The 12,027-nt window shown below is 35.1% G+C and overlaps 1 protein-coding gene across 4 annotated transcripts; it reads right to left on the bottom strand.

Annotated features, from left to right (window-relative positions):
• Positions 1-9,946: 9,946 nt before the first annotated feature.
• LOC145731076 (uncharacterized) lies at positions 9,947-11,481 on the bottom strand. 4 transcript variants are annotated; one of them, XR_014178738.1, is made up of 4 exons: positions 10,906-11,481; positions 10,720-10,848; positions 10,383-10,666; positions 9,947-10,309 (listed from the first exon to the last, which is right to left on the bottom strand). XR_014178738.1 is itself a non-coding variant. In XM_081982665.1 (4 exons), the coding sequence occupies exons 2-4, from the start codon at positions 11,192-11,194 to the stop codon at positions 10,575-10,577; spliced, it is 510 nt and encodes a 169-aa protein (XP_081838791.1). In that variant the 5' UTR covers positions 11,195-11,250; positions 11,377-11,465; the 3' UTR covers positions 9,947-10,574. The 4 variants fall into 4 exon arrangements, 3 of the variants coding, with proteins under 3 accessions (XP_081838791.1, XP_081838790.1, XP_081838789.1); XM_081982665.1 differs by having other exon boundaries at positions 9,947-10,666; positions 10,906-11,250; positions 11,377-11,465; XM_081982664.1 differs by having other exon boundaries at positions 9,947-10,666; positions 10,906-11,263; positions 11,377-11,451.
• Positions 11,482-12,027: the final 546 nt, after the last annotated feature.

The following is a 12,027-nucleotide window of genomic DNA, read 5'->3' as shown; positions in this document are numbered from 1 at the left end:
ATGATGAACAGGTCTAAATTATTTAAAAAAAATAACACAATTTAAAGCGTAGGTGTCTAATTGAAATAACTCATTAAACAGTAAAATTTGTCGCTAAAGAGTAAAAAAAATACATTAAATGTGTTGTTAGTTTTATTATCTAGTAAAATAATACCTAATAAGAGATTTAACAACAACCAAAATTTAAACAATCTAATTAAAAAAAACCTTTCAACAAATGTTCAAAATAACTTCCATTTTCGTGACTACAACGATTAATACGTTTTAAAAAATTAAATTAAATTCTCTGTAGCATTTAGTCATCATTTTTCAAAATGTCAATTCCAGTTTGAATTTCCTTAATTCATCTTCTGAAGATTAACTCCAGATATCTCAAAAACGACTGCCCAAATCAACTCTTACCACGTATACCTTTTTTAGATAAAAGATGTTGAAGAATTAAAATCTTTATTATTATTTACTCAAAAAAGTTATTTGGTTTTAAATGTGTACAAGGTATCGTAGGTGGCGCTCTCTACATTTTACAAGGGAAATGAGCCTCTTAGCCGAATATTGTGACAATACACCAATTATAAAAAAATATTCGGAAAAACTAATACGAAATTGAACTTTTGACACCCGACATCTCCCAAATCATCGACTTTGGACTGAGGTTAGTTGGGTTATATCGTCATATTTAAGCCACAAGAATTTGTGGTAGCATTTTTTCCGCACCTTTCAGGGACACCCTGTATATTACGTTTCTTGAATTTCTCATAATGAGCAGATAATTTAGTTTGATATGATTTAATAATTAGGTTTATTGCTATTTTTATCACTAACAATCAATTTTAAGCTGTTTGATCAAAATTGAACTCCCAAATTCAAACAACATGTGAGTATATGAAAATAAATAATTAACCAAAAACACTTTTTTAAAATGCATGAAAAATACTATAGAAAATTCTCTCTATTTTTCGAAAGAGCAATGAACCTAATTATTAAACTAAATTATCTTAAGTGAAAGCAAAACTCAGAGTCGATCCATGATTGATCCAGATGGAGTCCATGTCCGGCCGCACCCAAGCCATGATGCCCTGCACGGTCACACTTCCACAGTAACAAAAGGGAAAGTCGCCCCTATTTTAATCTGTTTAAATGTCCAACTTGTGAGTGTCCACCGCGGTTTTTGTTGTGTGACGTCCCTTTCGTGTCTATTTGGTCTCCTTCAGATAAACATGCAGATTTTACATCATTCAACTTCTTTGGGTTTTGATTAAGTTTTTTCCCCCTTCAAGAATAAAAAACCAAGCAACTAACTTCATCTTTTTGACATCAACACTGGGTTTTGATTAAGTTTTTTCCCCCTTCGAGAATAAAAAACGGAGCAACCTGTCACCTCAGAACCAGAACTGGGTTTTTTGATCAAGGTTTTTTTCCCCCGTGTAGAATAAAAAAACCACCTTAGTACATCTGGGTTCAGCTGTCCCCCCTTTTAGAATGACAGCCAGCAGACTAGTGATCTAGTTAAGCCTCTGAAGATGGGTGTCTGAATACACCCGAAACATGTTAGGCAGATAACAACTTTTTATTAATATATATTTGTGGAGATCGACTCTGAGTTTTGCTTTCACTTACACTCACTACTCCACTGTGTGCATATGGACTACTACTTTTCAATAAATTATCTTAGACCAAAATCTTGTTACCTAATTACCCGAGTAATTACCTAAGTAATACACTAATTATAGTTCTTTGCCAAGTGTGGTACATCATTAGTTTTGGGAGGTCTGTAGCTACTGAATAACGAAAAAAAGTTCAGGTCCGTATTTGAAGTGAAGTTGATGAAGGATGATAAACAACAAAACGCCGGAGCTGAAAAATAAAATTATTTTCTCAAACACATAATTCGCATTAAGTCGCTATAACTTTTTGCTGGTAAAGCAAACTGGAAACGTTTTTTTAAGGGACACCCGAGGAGACACCCTGTATGATAAGTTGTTGTTATTAATTTTTTAAAGGTGGTCCTCCTCTGACCATTAGAAGGGAAGATTATCATTGTCAACAAAATATTTCTATTTATTGTGGTAGGGAGGGTTAGGAAACCAACTTTTTCTACTCCTACAGGGATATTGGTTCATTCCTTAACAGTTTAGACAACGGATAAGTAGGCAATTGCCAACGGTTGAACGAATACAGAATCCTAGACCATCTTCACCGTGCGTAAAGAAATAGACCAATCACAGACAATCTTCAGCGTGCGTAATGAAATAGACCAATTACAGCTTATATTGAACGTAAACAAAATAATTCTTCTGATTGTCATCCTGACTGACAGTTGGCATCAAAACATTGCATTTTGGCTTATGTTTTGAGGCAATGAAAAAAACGTTTAAGTTACAGTTAGTGTTCAATTAAAGAATAAAAACATCTACTTTATTATATGATAAAGCAAATGATACAAACTTACAATTTACAATGAATCAAATCCATTCAACACTTCAACCTAAAAGAAAAAAAATTCAGCTGTCACACGGTGACAATCCGGGACACCGGGCAAATTTTGGCTGCGTCAAAAGTGATAATATAAACATGGAAACGTTCCAAACATTGAGTGTTTATTTGTTTGAAATTTGGTAAGTAATTCCAATTAGTCGTAGAAAAAATAGCCTGTAAAACTCGGGCGAATTGTCCATTCTCTCTGGACATCTTATTCACCCTTGTTGTACAATATACTATTCTTTTATATTACTTCCATTTTGTTTTCCGATTGCTTCTTCAACATCTCTCAACCCTAGTAAACTGGATTTTCATTGTTTATAGGTAAGCAAGCATTCTTTCAGTTCTAGTAAACTTTATATGATAGTATCTTAAATTTTAGAAAAAAATCTCTTTGTAGAAGTCAGGTATGTTTTTTATTGTTCCTTTCACTGTAAGTGCACATAAGTAGAATAAGTTTAATCTTCTAGCTCCTGAAGATGTGTATTAGAATACCCAAAACTGGTTGAGTGTTCCTTTAACTCCTGTAGGCTGAAATAATGATTTTGTGGGGAAAACTGTGTGTTCTAAGTAGTAATACCTCGAGTAATACGCACATGGTGTTGCCATAAACTGATATATTTTCGAGCGAGTTGTCGTGTTGAACACGAGCGAGATTTTAATATAGCGAGCGCGATAATATAAAAGGAAAAGAATTGAGAGTTTGAATCTTCTTCAATTCAATCTATTTGAAGCCGCTTAGAACAAGAAGACAAGAATATATGGATTGTGAAGTTTTTAAATGACATTTTACGTCTTTCTCTGTCGATTTGTATTATGAACAAGGCTTAAATCTTTAATTTTATTTGATCCCATCTTTTCTCAATAGTAAAAGGCTGAAGATAGGATTGACTTTATATTTTTCCAATCATCAAGAAAAGCTGCGATAACTACAAGGCTTAACCTGAGTCGACTTGGTGAAGCGGCTTGATTAAGTCTGCGATGTATAGGCGGTCTATGAGTCAAAATATGCCCCCTAAGTCGGGTCGAGGTCGAAGGACCGATCTTCGACATGCCAAACGTAAACAAATTGTATTATTTGTATTTATGAATCAAAAATTGAGAAAGACCGAAGAAAAGCGCGTATATCTACCTGTCGCGACTGGCCACACTGTTGCCACTTTGTCAATTATAAAGAGTTTGAACCGACGTTTTTAAAACGTGCTGTGCGGTTACATTGGTCTGTAATGCTTGTATCGCACTGTCGTGGTGTCGGAGGTAAACATTTGGCAACATTGCGCCGAACAATTCTAATGAAGCATCACCCTCTATACTAGAAAGCCTAAAATGTCACTTTTAATGGCGGCGTTAGCGGTTTTCGTTTTATACACAAACATATGCAGATACAGGAAACAATATGTTTTTTTTAACTGTTTCGTGTAGTTTATTGCAAGTTGAAAAAGTGAAAAATCAAAAAAAGGTTCATTCCTGATCCAGATATGTATAGATAGAGCTTTTTATAGACAATCAAGTCCAGCCTAAACATATTGGTTAGAACATTTGTCCTGGGAAAGTACAACACACAGCAAACTAGTTTAAACACTGTTCAATGTAAGAAAATCCTTGAAACTAGGTAAGCAAAACTGGTAAATGGTTCTTATGTTATTACCAAGAACATTCATTCAAAATTATTTTTGTTGCTCTCACAATGAAGGATGCTTTAAAATGTAACTCACATACCTGTGCATGTAACAAGTACCTAATAAGTTTACTGTACTAGAAAGCACTTGTACCTACCATTGAGTATTTTTTTGAGTAAAATCATCCCACTTCAAAGTGTTCAACCACTGTTGAGTTGAAGTAAAAAACTGACAATGTTGGGCCTTTTCCTGAATTGCTGTTACAATGTGGCTTGAAAAACTTATGAATAGCAGCAAACAAAAATAACTTACCCAAATAACCTCAAGTCTTGATTTTAAACCATAAAAATTCATCTAATCCTCAAAAAACTCAATTTCCACAATACAAACAAACGCAAACTGTATTTCTGCAAACACTATTTCTGCTATATTGGAATTTTTGACAAGCACCTTCTAGGCTTTCTAGTATAATAGACGGTGAATGAAGCCATTCAAAATATTGTAAATGTGTAAATAAAGAACTCTACAATTAATTATACCTTTGTGGTTATTCCTTTCTTCTGGTAGAATGAGAATACTAACAAGCTAAATTTACACAGTTACCTATTTACCACTATTTACCCACATTTGCACATTTTAAACTGTGATTCTTGGTTTTGAATCAGAGAGTGAGTAAAAAAATCACAATCAAAGCCACTTAACCTTGGCATAAAGTACTAAAATTGTAATGTACAGACACACAGTTTGCTTTAAACTGAAATATAATATATTACCTAAATAATTTCACAATAAAACACAGTTTGTTAATTGAAAAAACCAATCTAGTAGGTATTTAAAAAGTGAACTTACCAATGAGTAAGAGAGAATGGAACTGCTTTATTCACATTCAAGCAGACCAAAATCACTGTATTCTTATGTAGTAAGTGACTGAGGGGTGATTGAAGTTCCACAATTGAGAATTTTGTATTGTACCTCTTTTTTACTTAATGCGGGGTTATGATGGTTTCACAGAACAACACCTACAACTAATGCACAATGCACTATTTTTAAACTCCAAATTAAACATATTATTTAATTATTATCATATATTATTGTTTATTGTACATATTACAAAATCACAAAGTTTAATAGGTTAGGTAGGTAGAACAACATAACCAACAAAATTTAAAATGATAATTCTTCTACTATTCTTCTAAACAGGCAAAGCACCGGGCTTGGACCAAATACCTTTTAGTTATACAGTGTGGTGCAAATTGGTGATGCATGTATGGGGATATCCGTTATCGTAATAGATACAGGATCGGTTAAATGGGAAAAGTTTTAGGGAATTCAATGCCATATTCATACCCGGTTTTGAAATTAGATTATCATTTGCCGTTTTCCGGGAAATTGGGAAAACGTGAAACTCTGCATTTTTAACTTTCTCTAAAATTAATTTCTCTAAACTTAATTTTCCGGAAATTTTACATCCCTGGTCAAAATGGTTTTGTTTTATCCTCAAAACTAATGAAAAAGTAATATAAACTAACCCTTTAGACGTTAAATCTCAATGAAAATACATACAAATTATTATATTATTTTTTACTTATTATTATATTATATTTGTTGTTGTTTACAGGATTTGTAGGTTAGGAGGGGAAAAAAACGGCTTTTTTTTCCTGGGCTTCGAGGAATTAAACCTCTTAAATTTGAAAAAACCGCTTGAAATATTGTCAAAACCGCTGCGTTGTCTGTGTTAATTAATCAAATTTTAAATCTAAGAAAACTTCTTCGAACTAAATACTAATCTTAGTCATAATTCAAACGTTGGAAACTTCGTTTAAAGAACTTTTCATTCGATTTAGTCCTCTTAAACCTGACAGTCAACGTGATCACTTTGCTCTCCCCTCCTGGACTGTTGGCATTCGGAACCCCGTTCCAGAAAACCAAAAAAAAACAGTCAAAATGGACAACAGATCGTTGACGACTCCCAATCGTAGGCTCCAACCTCGACGATTTTTAGCAAGATACTTTGAAAACGATTGAAATTATTGAATTCCCAACACGCATGCACAAAGCGGGTGCAGTTTTCACGTCGCGACACGCGCACCTTGACTTTGTATTTTCGACTACCTCGTTCTCGTTTCTCGTTATTGGTTATTGGTTTTTCGTTTCCGCGCTTGCTCGGCTCGGCGTCTTGACCCCCCACTCTAATCGTAGCAAACCGAATTTTATGCCCAAATATGGTCACGTTATCGGACGCGACGCATGTCGTAAACTCGTGTTTAATACCAAATACCACTCGCCCCATCTAGACGGGGAATCGTTTAACACCTTCTTTATTTATGTTAAGGGCGAGAATCTCTAATTCCAGAGATGGGTCGGAGGAAAAAAAAACATAAAAACCTTTGGCACCCAGTTGGGTTTGAACCCTAGAGTTTCTTCGAAAGACCCTGGTTCTTTCAGTTTAACCCTACTTTATAGTGTGGTCAACTGCCAAAATAAACTTGTTTTATTCTCAAAACTAATGAAAAAGTAATACAAACTAATACTTTAGACGTTAAATTTGAGTAAGTTACAATACATCTTACATACAAATTATATACTTATTTAATATTGTTATATTCTTTTTGTTTTGTTTACATTATTTGGAGGTTAGAAAAAACTTTTTTTTTTCCTTCAACTTCGGGGGATTACCCCTTTGTAAATTGGAAAAATTGGGTGAAAACACATCTCTATATTTATCCTCAACAAAACTAACTAATGAACTTATGAAAAATTAATACAAACGAATACTTTAGACGATAAATGTCAGTGAAAATATATTACATTCAAATTAATAAACAATAAACGATCATCTGTTAGAAGAGAAAAAAACGAGGTAAAAACGCATGTCTAAGAACCATCAGTTTCGCTTTTCTTGATTTTTTCAGGTATTCCCCGAAGCAGCCCTGTCCTGTCATTGCCTGCGCGGTGTAGTAATTTACTACTTCGTCGTTGATTTCCATCCATCACTTAATATTTTTTCGTATTTCCTACTTTCCTAGCTATGAAGGAGCAATTGTTCTCGAGTCTCATTTTCACATGGTTTTTACGTTCTCTTGGATGTGGATTCGTTCCTCCACTAATAGGTCCATTAATGGCAAACCAGCTATCACTTGTAGTGCAGTTGTAGGTGTGGTATCGCTAGCCTTTTGTTTACTCTCTCCAATTTGCTAATGTAGGAGCTGTAATTTAGGTCCTTTCTCCATTGCTTGCCAGCATTCGTTTTTTTCCCGCCGACGCGACGGTCTGTTTATTCCAGTTGTAATACGCTGTAGTGAGTTGATAATAGAATGTGCTCTGTTTACGTGTTATATCATGCGCATGTTGTGGTCTATGAAGATGCTTAGATACCTGTTTTTCAGTTTTCTTCTCCCTGTCAGAACTACGATTTCTGTCTTTTGATAGGGTTCGACTTGACGGCGATCCTTAGGACCACGATAGAACCACGCAGGTAACTGTTACTACTTCGCTGTCTGGAGGTGTTAGTATGGGCCTTTTATATAAGTACGACTTTAACAAATTAATCAGGTACTCACTAACTTTACCTTTTTCCATTGAATTGATCACCTGGAGTGCCGAGTTGAAAGCGTTTGCAATATCTAGCAGAACCAGAACGCATATTTCTGTGTTTTTTGCCGCCTTTTTGTTTATGGGTTCCACTATTTCTTGTACCGAGCAGATAGCGTTAAACGCTCAAACTCCAAACCTAAAAATTCCTACCAGTGAAAATCCCTCAACTTTAAATGCACCTAACACCTTCACAGAAAATAGGTTTGCGAATAACCTAGATAATTAAAAAAATAATCTGAGCTGGTCGGCAACCCTTCAATAATAGTATATTATTCAACGAGCTTTTTATGATAGCCATTAATCCCTAAGGGGGATGTTTACGTCACGAGCCGCAGGCGAGGGACGCAAATCTCCCGTGGGATTAATGGCCATAAAAAACGAGGATAATACTATACTTTGTCCACGACCACTGTCCATTACCACTAATGCCAAGTGCAGGCAAATTAGAAGTTGATACTCTTTTATGTAGATAATAAATAATATAGGTAATCTCTCAAATCCGCCATAACAACTGAAATGTCAAACTCGATACGATTAGGATCGCGTTTAGAATGGCCGTCGGTGTACAAGTCGTGACAGAATTTGGGAAAAAAATGGATCACGTGAACAATTTATTTACATAACTATATGGTGGCATGTGACAAAGACCACGGTGCGCACACCAGCCCTATTTCTGAACGCACCCCCAGCGTTGCCGCCTACGACCACAAGGGCACTGACGTTGTCAATGTCAACTTAAAAAACCACAGAACTAAGGACGGTCATACACCAAAAATATTTCAAATATAAATTATGGAATTTACCTAATGATTTAGCAAACTCCTGTACTGTGTTATTGCGGTGTATTTGTTAAGAAAATGGTATTCTGAATTAGCAGTAATTGCAAAGACATAAGTGGATGTCTACATGCAAGAAATACCGCATATCCCATGTTTTATGCTTGGTGTGCAACCACCTTTAGGTCGAGAGGGAATAATGATCATTATTCCTCTTCATTAATCACTCTGACGCTATATGACCTTCATTTAGCTTCTGTCAACACGCTGAATATTAGTACATTATTGGTTGATCGTGGACAAAATGGTTAAAAGTGATTAATCGAAAACAACAACTAAAGAAAAAATAAAATTTTAAACGATGAACCTTGATGATGAAACGATGAAACCTGAAATAGACAGTGGCAAAATGGAAAAATCTTACTCCTTGATAAATGCACAACACAAAACACTAACCAACAACACTAGAAAAAACCACAATAAACTTCACGAAACACAAATAATAACTAACTAACTTCCGAGCGACCTAGATGGCTCGACGACGATATCGTGAAAATGATTTTTGAAGAAAAACCGGCTGGCAAAAAATTTTGCCAGCTGAGTGGCTTCTAGATGACTTCTTAAAGTTGATCTAGTTGATAAAGTTCTTGAAAATTGTTTCCTGCGACGTTCTTCGTCCACGAACTGAAAACCAAGTCTTCTGGAATGCCGTTACACTTCCAGAAAGCCCGACTCAGCACATTTTGACTAACCGACCCACTCAGCAAATTTTGCACGGATTTTGGACTGTTGTTGTCTCCATGCACACACACACACAGAAAATGGGACAAAAAGACATAAAATAGTATATTATGTTACTAGAGGCGTAGAAAGAGGCGATTGATTATTGTGCTGAGCTCGGAATTGTCCTAACTAACTGAGCAAAGCACAATAATCACACTCTACGTCCGTGTGGCACATGCTTTTTTTTTCTCAAGCGGCATGTATAGCGGGTGTATTGATTTGAAATGTTTTGACCGGAAAACCCCATTTCTCAACCAGTTAGGATAAAACTAACATACATGTCTAGAGCTAGTTGTTGGAGCTAGAAGGCATTTTTCAAACTTCGGCCATTTTGAAAAGTCATCAGAACTTTTTTGTTTTTAAAAATATTGAAGTAAAATATAAACATTTTTAAGAAACTTTTTCAGTAAAAAACAAGCCTAGGGGAAAGGGGGGGAACATTAAACCAAATCACCAAAGATCGCAGATATTGACAAAATGTTGTCAAATAATTGTAGTTTCTTCCCGGCATAGCAATATTTGATACTTTTACTTACATTTTGTCTAGGAAACATTATCTGTAAATTTATTTATTCAAAAAAATTATCAAAGTTAAAAAAAGCTTGCTGTGGTTGATAGTGCCCCTCCGGTGGGGCACTATACCCACACACCACACAAATAGGGCAGTTTCAACCAGCAATGAAATTATACAACAGATCAGTGCAACTCTTTATTTTGGTAACAATACCTAGTGAGAAAAATATTGAAACATAAGTATAATCAAAACATACAACTTATTTGACATTATGCATGGATAAGTTAATATTGAAAGTTAGTAAGGAAGAAGTCCGAGAGGTCTTAACTAAGTCGTAACGGCCAACTGTAGATGTATCTTCGACCAAGGGGTAGTAGAATTTGAAGCCTGGCGTCTTACGACGCAAAAATTTTATTACAAATTCATTCGAGTTTATAACTTCTACGACTCTTCCAATGTAATAATATATGCTAGTCTTTAAAGGAAATTTCACCACAACAAAATTATCTTGTTGAATTATATCATCATCTGTAAGGAGGTTGGCACTCTCCATGTCACTAAAATCATCCGACATATCGTCCGATGCAAGTTCAATCGACTCGTCAGTATCTGAACTACTTGTGCTTATCTTTCTTTTCTTCTTTGTTGCAACATAATCTTCTTTCTGTTCTGGAAATACTTGTTTGAGAACTCTTTTTCTATTCCTCTCTTCTTTAATCCGTTTACGCCTTTCGCTCTCACGTTCGATTTCTTCCAAGCGATTCTTTTCAGGTGTCTCTGTAAAAATTCTAGACTTTCCTTTCTTTTCTTTCATGTTCTTAGTTTTTTTTTTATAGTGGGTCTAGGAATCGGCCTGACAGTCTCCGGAGTAATTTTGTGGACAGCAGATGTTGAAAGTAAGTCTGTAAAAAAGCTTCAAATAAAATCAAGAGAGTAGAGTGCTATGCTATATTACCTTTCCTATTTTTGTCAAGATTCTCATTAACAAACGAGATTCTTGAAATATTTCTTAAGGGTGGAGGTGTAGAAGAACCTTCTAAGGATGAATTTTTGGGAGTGTCTTTATGCGGCGTTGATCGAGTATCTGCAATTTGAGGAAATGTATTTAATAATAGAATAAAAAAAGATCGAACATAGTTACATTCTGGCTTTGGATCTCTTGTTAAAGATGACGAACCATTCTCAGCCATGAACAATGAAGAATCAGCATCAGTCTGTTGTTGGTGAGGTTGTTGGTCATGTTCTTCCTCATAATTTGCAAAACTGGGCAAAAATTCCTCTTCTTGAAACGCCAGTCTATTCAAAGGCCAAATCCCTGGTTTCTGGAATGATGTTGTAATATTCTTCTGTGTGAAAGCATTTTGGTAAGCAATTTTCGTTAGATGGGCAATCTGCCTAATTGTTATCGTTTTTCCAGGATTTGAAGTCATCCAGTCATTGAAGGCAGTTGCGCAATAGTTCTTTAATGGGCCGTAAACACCGACATCTAGAGGTTGGAGCTTGTGTGATGTATGTGGTGGAAATGAAAGAAAATAAAACGATAATAGTGGAAAAATTCGATAGTATTTATAAGAACGGACAGAGAATAATTTTCTGACACGACAAAACTTACCTTGAATTAGGTAAAATCACGATTTATTTTATTTTTCGCACAACAAGCACACACCATCAACAAACCTTACTGGTAGTGGCTGAGGGGTTACTAACGGGTACGTATGAATTTTTTCGGCGCTAAATCAAATTAATTCCGTAAAAATCGACACTGGTTGAAAGTGCCCCAAGGTTGAATGTGCCCCCCTTTCCCCTACATACCAGGATTCATGGTGGTCACCTTTCATTTCTTTTTAGAAAATAATTAACTATGAAATGTCATCATTTGGTTACACACCGAAAACCATATACTGTCATTTTAACAAATTATCGTAAATTCAACTTTTTTATTAGGCATAATAAACCACTGATTTCTCATGTTTGTTCGCTTTTTCGTTCGTATTACAAACCTTATATTCACAATTAACAAACCTAAAATATCAATTAATAGAAAAATGTAACATCTACACATTTTCTTTGTTTGTATTCGAACTATGATTCCGTCAGATTAATTGTGCAATTTTCGGGGGTAATTGCACGAGTGCATAAAAATTACCGATAATTTTGCATGAAAACTTGTTATCTCTTAACTGCATGAGTTTGTTTTCATATTTTTTTGGCGAAAGAGAAAGAAAAAAATTAGAAAAAAGTTAGAAAAAAATATGAAAATGGC

The sequence above is a fragment of the Ips typographus genome, linkage group LG6, assembly GCF_016097725.1.
Source record: "Ips typographus isolate SLU linkage group LG6, UJ_Ityp_2.0, whole genome shotgun sequence".
Classification (NCBI taxonomy): domain Eukaryota; kingdom Metazoa; phylum Arthropoda; class Insecta; order Coleoptera; family Curculionidae; genus Ips; species Ips typographus.
The sequence above is the reverse complement of the archived record's forward strand: the minus strand, read 5'-3'. Positions and strand labels throughout refer to the sequence as shown.